The 7,679-nt window shown below is 55.5% G+C and overlaps 1 protein-coding gene across 2 annotated transcripts in view; it reads left to right on the top strand.

The window, feature by feature from the left end:
• Nucleotides 1–5,924, top strand: part of ANXA6 (annexin A6) — a 13,509-nt gene extending 7,585 nt beyond the window's left edge. Inside the window, exons 16-25 of one of the 2 annotated variants that reach the window (XM_008628925.2) lie at nucleotides 41–154; nucleotides 650–740; nucleotides 1,178–1,257; nucleotides 1,453–1,506; nucleotides 2,810–2,827; nucleotides 3,656–3,752; nucleotides 4,012–4,107; nucleotides 4,355–4,413; nucleotides 5,138–5,260; nucleotides 5,564–5,924. In XM_008628925.2, coding sequence (XP_008627147.1) covers nucleotides 41–154; nucleotides 650–740; nucleotides 1,178–1,257; nucleotides 1,453–1,506; nucleotides 2,810–2,827; nucleotides 3,656–3,752; nucleotides 4,012–4,107; nucleotides 4,355–4,413; nucleotides 5,138–5,260; nucleotides 5,564–5,623 — 792 coding nt within the window. In that variant the 3' untranslated portion in view covers nucleotides 5,624–5,924. The remainder of the gene's footprint in view (nucleotides 1–40; nucleotides 155–649; nucleotides 741–1,177; nucleotides 1,258–1,452; nucleotides 1,507–2,809; nucleotides 2,828–3,655; nucleotides 3,753–4,011; nucleotides 4,108–4,354; nucleotides 4,414–5,137; nucleotides 5,261–5,563) is intronic. The other variant, XM_008628926.2, reaches the window with a different exon arrangement.
• The last annotated feature ends 1,755 nt before the right edge of the window (nucleotides 5,925–7,679 follow it).

Genomic DNA, 7,679 nt, shown 5'->3' with positions numbered 1-7,679 from the left:
CAGAAGCAGCTGGGGACTGAACCCTCAAACGCTTTTGCAGGACCTGATGGCTGACCTGAAATCCGAGCTGTCGGGCAGCTTGGCCAAGCTGATCCTTGGGCTGATGCTGACGCCGGCGCAGTACGATGCCAAGCAGCTGAGGAAGGCCGTGGAGGTAATTGCCACACTGCTGGTATCAGTGCCAGCATGGGAGGAAAAAGTGGTTTTCGCTGTGGCTGTACCCACACTGCTGGTGTCCTGGGGCTGTGAGCACCCCCAGCTTCACATGCCCCAGGGTCTCCTACAGAGAAGAAAAGATCAGAAAGCATCAGGACAAAGACCTGGTTTGCACTCAAGACTTGCTGGGAGCCCTATTTGGCCTCTTTGCAGCCCAGCATGCTCAGCCAGCTGGTAGCCACAGGAGAGCCAGGGTAGGGGCAAACCAGTGACATGCACTGCTGTCCACCAGTCACACCAGTTGGGACCCCACTAGCAGCATACTTGGACACTTTCATGTTGGTTCCTACCAGCCCTTGGGGTTGTTTGCTGGATGTAAACTTTTGCCACATGGTTGACCTGGACCCCTCCTTGCCTGGCACTGTGGGGCAGTGCCACCATGTCCCCATCTGGTGTTGGCACCTGCAGCACCCACCATGCCCCTCTCTTCCAGGGGGCCGGCACAGATGAGAACGTCCTCATCGAAATCATGGCCACGCGGAACAACCAGGAGATCAGGGCTATCAACGAGGCTTATCAGGAAGGTATGGCACAGGACAGACAGGGGGAGGACCCAGGTCCTGGGCACAGATCACACTGCACAAGGCCCTGCCAGAGCCCAGGCAAAGTTTTGTCTCTGGGCTGGGTCCATGGCTTGGTGCTGTGAAGGTCTATTAGTCCCTCCAGCAGAGCGCTGGTCCTGGCCTCTCTCCATCTCTGACCTGCCCCAGCTCTGCCATCAACGTCTCCTTCCCTGAGAGCTCTTTCACAATGATCCTATTTCCTCCAGAGTACCTGGAGCAAGAGGCTGTGCTCATGCTCAGGGCATTAGAGCTACTGGGCTGATCCCCTCTTCCCATGGCCTGAACACAGCAGATGGAGGCATCTGCTTCAGCCATGCTTCCCGTGGGGATCAGGGGCACAACAGGCACTGGTAGGTTGGGAAGCTGAGCTGCAGGGCTCAGCCATCTCTTCTCCACAGCCTACCACAAGAGCCTGGAAGATGACCTGAGCTCTGACACATCGGGGCATTTCAAGAGGATTCTCGTCTCCCTGGCTCTGGTAAGGGCAGCTCTCACTGGGGATTGTCCTCTCCCTGCCACAGGCAGTGCTGGGGGTCTAGAAGGTCGGTGGCTGGAGAAGACAGAGCATCACTGCCTGGCTGGGCAGTGCTGCTGGACTCTGCCACCCCCTCACTTGGGGCTCTCCCAGGAGATGTCCCCTCTCCAGCTCCATGATTTTTGTTTCCAACCACAGGGCAACCGTGACGAAGGACCAGAGAACCTCACACAGGCACACGAAGATGCTAAGGTAAGACCCGTATTGGCAGTGCTCTTATGGGCTTTGCATTAAAAAAAAAAAGAGGATGTTGCATGCCCTGGTCTGGAATTGACATTCTCAGGGAAGCAAATGCTGCTGGGCCAGGTAAACTGCAGGAGGAGATGCCAGGTGAAATGATACCCTTGGAGGTAAAGCTCCCATGCCTGATTGCTGATGCCCTTGGCTCTGCTGCTCCGTGCATGGGGACAGCAGTCCCAGGGAGTTCCCAACCAGTAGGCTGCAGCTTTTCTTGTGCAGAGCTGCCACTCTGGGGTTCAGTAACACACACTAATGCTGAAATTTGGCTCTTGAGCTTCAGACACAGCTTTGGGCTGGTCTGCAGGAGCCATCCACCTTTGTGTGTTGTGCATGGGGCAACCCCTGACACACTGGGATGCTCCAAACCTCTCCTGAGACACAACTGGAGGGGGATGGCTGAGCAGCCAGAAGCAGTGCAGGGGGTGTGGGGGCCCATTCTCTGGCTCAGCTCCTGGTCCCAGGAGACTTGTGACCCAGGGGTTGTGCTCCCTGACCTCCTGCTCCTCTGGGCCACGTCTTCTCTGTAAGGGGCTGGGAAGATCTGTGCAGGGTCAAACCCGAGCTCTCGCTTCCTGTCCTGTGCCGGCACTGGATGTTCCAACGCAAGGGAGAGCACCACAGCATTCCCAGCAGGGCTGCCGCCAGCAGAGGGAGTGGATGCTGCGCTGCCTGTGTCCCTGTCCGTGCACTGCCTGCTCCCTCCCACACTCTCTGCCTGTACCTCTGCCCATGCCCTGCCTGCTCCCTGCCACACTCTCTGCCTGTGCCTCTGCCCGTGCCCTGCCTGCACCCCTGCTGCATGTGCTGCTGCTCACCTCACCCTGCTGCACAGAGAGAGCCAGGGATGACAAGCACAGGGACAAGCCAGCCAAGTGGCACCTGACCTGGCACCATGCTGTGTTTTGTCAGCAAAGCTGCCCTTCCCCTCATCCCACTGCGCCTGGCAGAGGTGGGCAGGCTGGTGGGAGGCAGCCTAGAGCCAGGCAAGGATGCTCCCTGAGGAGCAACAGACTGTCACCCAAGCTCCAGGGCTGGGGGAACTCACTTTGTTTGGCCAAAGGCCACCCTCCCAACACACTGGTGTAGAGGCCAAACTGGAGGAGGACACAGGTCCTGCTCATGGGGAAGCAGGGGAACTAGGGACAGGTAATTTTAAGGGATTTTGCTAGACTTCCCTTGCTTTGTCAGGGAAGGATAAAGGTTGAGCAGCACCTTCTGACCCTGTTGTCTTCCTGTCTCTCTCTCTCTCCACCAGGTTGTTGCTGAGACCCTGGTGAGTGCCTGCCCTTTCGCTCCTCACCCTTCTGCATGTTTGAGGGGATGCTGAGGTCCTGGGGTGCAGGGCTGGCGCTGGGAATAAGCCAGGCCCCATAAGCCAGGCTCTTCAGAGCACATGGGCTGTGCTCACTTGCTTGGGACTCTGGTGTCCTTGCTTCAGGATGGGGACAAGGGGACAGATGGGACCTGCAATGAGGGCACTTGCCTGCAGTGTGGGGCAGGAGAGGGAGAAAGCCACCTGCCCTGCCCTTGGGGACCAAGCCTGCCTGCTGCCTGCATGCAGGACCCGTGTTCCAGGCAGTGTGGGACTTGGGGCTGGCTTCCCAAAAGTGGGAATTGGGGAAGGGGTGACTTTCTCGTGCAATAGCCTAATGGGTGAGAAGAGCACAGCCTCCCACTGACCCCCGCAGAGGAATAGCAGCCATTTCACCCATGGGCAGCACTGCTGTGGCCCAGGGTGGCTTCTGTGTCTGGCAGCTCTGAATTTCCTCTTCAGGTTGTGTTGGTCACCCCTGAAACATCCTCCACACAGGACAAAAAAAGAGTCTTAACCATGAGCATTGCAGAGCTTTTTCCATAAAAACTGGAAAACATCTTTTCTTAGAGATAGTGTGTGAGTGTGCAGCTTCACATCTGTGCAGAGGAAATGCCTTTCTTAGGGGGAAAAAATCCCCAGCTATTTTCCTGCTCATAAAAGGCCACCCTCTTTGCAAAACGGTTTTAAGTCAAGAGTGGCTGTCCCAGGAAGGGCTGTTTGACATCTGTGTCCCTCTCTGCCATGTCCATGTCTCTGCCTCTCTCTTCACTCTTTGTTCTCTCCCAGAAACTTGCTGATGTCTCCAGCAACGACTCCAGTGACTCCCTGGAGACCCGATTCCTCAGCATCCTCTGCACCCGCAGCTACCCCCACCTCCGCAGAGGTAGGATCACATTTCTCCATCAGCTATAACACAAGTGCTTGGATTTGGGCTGGATGGGAGATGGGGATCCCCCCAAGGCTGAGGTTGAGCCCTCTCTCCCCAGCTGTGGTGGGGATGAGGCAGTAGGAAGAGATGGTATGGCCTGGCATTTGAGGTGGCTTGTTGAAGTCACCAAAGCCCGGTCCAGAAGTCTTTACAGCTGAGGCTCGAGTCTCCTGGGTGCCCAGGGCAGTGACCCTTTCCTCTCCCCCATCCCCAGTGTTCCAGGAGTTCATCAAAATGACCAACCACGATGTGGAGCACGCCATCAAGAAGCGGATGTCGGGAGATGTAAGGGACGCCTTCGTGGCCATCGGTCAGTGCTCCCAGCAGGGCAGGCAGCCCCTTTAGCTGTCACTGCCAAGGCAGAGTGGCAGCAGATTGCTGCTGCCATTGGGCCATGGAGACTCCCAGTGGGGCGTGGGGTTGGGGCACTTACAGAGTCCCTAGAGAGGGCCAGGCCTGCACCCTTGTACCAAGGAGGGCTTGTGGCTGCTGCAGTGGTGCCACAGCTCCTTGCTGGGTGCCATGAGCCCACTTCCCCTCCCCTCTGTGTGTTGCAGTCCGGAGTGTGAAGAACAAGCCGGCTTTCTTCGCTGACAAGCTCTACAAGTCCATGAAGGTGCGGACAGACCGTCCTGGGGCTGGGTTATGGGAGAGGACTGTGCTGGGATTCTTTGGGACTCTCTGCTTTAACCCCCTGACAGGGATGGGTTTTGTCCTCTGGCTGTCCCTGAGGGAGTAGGGAGGGCTGAGCTCAAACCAATAGCTAGGGTTAGCAGATGTGTCTGGCTGGACAGCAAGTCCGGTATATGTCCAAGGAGAGATCATAGGATATTTTGGGTTGGAAGGGACCTTTAAAGGTCATCTAGTCCAATTCCCTGCAATAAGCAGTGAGGGACATCTTCAAGACTGCTTAAGGCCCCATCCAATCTGGCCATGAATGTTTCCAGAGAGGGGGGATCCACCACCCTTCTGGACAAATTGTGCCAGTTTCACCACCCTCATTGTAAAAACTTTCTTCCTTATAACTAGTCTGAATCTTCTCTCTTTTAATTTAAAACCATCACCCCTTGTCCTATCACTAGAGATCCTGCTAAAAAGTTTGTCCCCATCTTTCTAAAGCCCCTTTTACGTATTAAAAAGATCTCTCCGGAGCCATCTCTTCCTCAGGCTAAGTAACCCCAGTTCTCTCAGTCTTTCCTCACAGGAGAAGTGTTCCAGCTCTCTGATCATTTTTGTGGCCTTCCTGTGAGCCTGGTCACCAGCTTGGACTGTGCTGGAGATGCCAGGTGCATGTGAGCCCCAGTCCCTGCAGGGCTTTTTATTCAAGCTCCCCCTTGCAGGGTGCTGGCACAGATGAGAGGACCCTTACCCGGATCATGATTTCTCGGAGCGAGATTGACCTGTTCAACATCCGGGGCGAGTTCATAGACCTGTTCGACAAATCTCTGCACCACATGATTGAGGTGAGGGGACAGGGACATCCCTTCCAGGCTCATCACCTTGTCTGGCTGAGTCCTGGCCCTGAGCCCTGAGGGGACCTGAGCCATGAGCAGCTCAAGAGCTGAGCAGCACCTGGGGAGGGGGAACCTGCTCCCAGCAGCCCCAGTGTCGGCTGGTCTGGCTGTAGAGAGGATGTGCTGGCATCTTCCACTGCTGCAGGATACCTGCAGGGGGTCCAGGACGTGGAGCTGTGCCTTCCCTGTGCCCAGCACCTTGAACTGGACTTCCCCAGGACTGGTTCTCTGACATGGCTCTCCCTCTTGCAGAAGGACACCTCTGGCGACTACCGCAAGGCTCTGCTGGCCCTGTGTGGTGGGGAGGACTAGGTGGCAGCTGAGGCCCTTCATATCTGAGCCAGCACATAGCCACTGCCTTGATGTCACCGCAGCTTCGGGGGCTTCAGGGGACGCTCAGTCCCCTCCAGAGAACAACTCACTTTGCGCTGAAAAGCAGCACCACATTGCAAGCGGGGGAGTCTCGGGGCGGGGAGCAGAGGGGTCTGGGTAGGGAGATTGTCTGTCTTGAAGCAAAATAATTCATACCCAAACATGCCACTAAACCCAAGGAATTTACCCAGATGGAAAAGACAATTTAAAATCTGATAAATAAAAACCTCACTGTTGCTGACCCTGGGGCAAGAGCAGTTGATTTATTGGGGCAGATTTGGGTGGGACGGAGGAGCCTTGGTGTCTCCTTGCTCCCATAGGCAAACTCGGGCAAGAGCCCTGCCCCAGCTCCAGGGAGGGCCCTGAAGACACCACAAAACCTCTCTGAGCAACGCTTCTGCTGAGAAAGGGGCTGAAAACGCATGTGGGGCTGGCAGCAGTGCAGGGACTTCACCAAGAGCTTCACTTCATGCCTCTGAAAATCCCCGGCAGGGTTCATGCTGGTGTGTGGATGATGCTTTCATAAACCAGAGATACAAATCAGACCTGATGGCATCCATCCGTCCTTGCACGCGGTTTCCTGTGCTTTCAAGCTGCTGAAGAAGCAGTCGAAAGGCACATGCCATAGAGGCTACACCCCCAAACACTCAGGAGAAAAGAACTGGAATTTCCAAAAGCGGGAAATTCCAGCACTTTCAATTGTTTCCAAGTCAGAACAAAAAGTGGTGAATACCCAAGTCTTCCTCAGAACAGCTGGGTAAGGAAAGCTTCACCTTCAAAATATCAAAGCAGCGTTAGGAATAATAACACAATATTATTACAACACTTCAAAACCAGCTGAGGTCAAGAAGCAGCAACATGTAGAGACAAACCAGGGAAGCTGAAACAACTCAGCTGGGTGTTATCCCACTAAAAATTCCCTTGATGCCTTCCTGTAAAACATCCCCTTGTAAGACAATAACCTTTCTTGGGGGGAAAACAGTCTGGCTGAAGCTTTTTCACTCTCCCCATAATCCCCACAGAGGTTTGGGTTTCTCTGTCTTGCCTCTCTGTGTAAGTAGGATTGGGCATCCCTGTCCAAATAGCATCTGGCGGGCTGAACACGCCCCATGCCTGCAGCAGCCTACGGGTCACCTGCTTGCCCAGGAACCTGCTGCAAAGACTGAGCAGCAGCAGAAGTTGTTTTGAACGGAGGATGCAACCCTAATCTTCATCTGCCCATCTCTTCCTGTGGCTCCACACCACAGCTCTGAGCTCTGCAGCAGAGGCTTCTGGAGATGAGGGATTCCACAGAGCCTGAGGGGAGCAGAGCTGGCCACCCCCCTGCAGCTGGGAACGGGGCTCAGCGACCTGGCTGCAGTGCCCAAGGAAGTTTTGAGGCTTGTGTGGTAGCCCATCACCCCTGGGAGAGCCAGATTTGGGGCAGTGGAGCCCTGTTCCTCCAGAGCAGGGGGAAACCCTGCTTGGCGTTAGCACAGGGCCACAACACGTGAGCCATCATCTGCTTCCTTCTTGTTGCCAAAACAGACACTTGAGGGGTTTGTACAGGGGGCTGTTCCCTGGGGACAGGTGTAAACACTCCAGTGCCTTTTCTGGCTGTACCACAATTGCTATAAGCCAATGGCCAGGGATTTCACCACCCACAGCCTGGATGTCTTGGAGTGGCACAGGACCACAAGTCAGCCCTTCACAGCCAGTCCCCAGCCTGGCTCACGGTGATGCCACCAGCAGGAAGACTGGCTGACCAGAGCATGCTGGTCCCAAGGCCAGGAATTTTCCTGGCGCCTGCTGCAGGCTGCTCCTACAATGCAGACAAGATAGCAGTCACACAATGTCTGGGGACAGGAAGGGAGAGTGAGATGAGGTTTCCTCCTTGCAGCAACTCTCTCTCCTGGAAAAGTCCTCCAGCCAAAAAGCCTGTCTTGCCCCAGTGCCATAGTAATCCATCTCCTGCAGCGGCTGCTGCTACAGCTGGGAAAAAAAACAGCCACCGGTA

This window comes from Corvus brachyrhynchos, unplaced genomic scaffold (assembly GCF_000691975.1).
Source record: "Corvus brachyrhynchos isolate BGI_N302 unplaced genomic scaffold, ASM69197v1 scaffold21, whole genome shotgun sequence".
In the NCBI taxonomy this organism is placed as follows: Eukaryota; Metazoa; Chordata; class Aves; order Passeriformes; family Corvidae; genus Corvus; species Corvus brachyrhynchos.
This window is presented reverse-complemented; position numbering and strand designations above follow the sequence as displayed.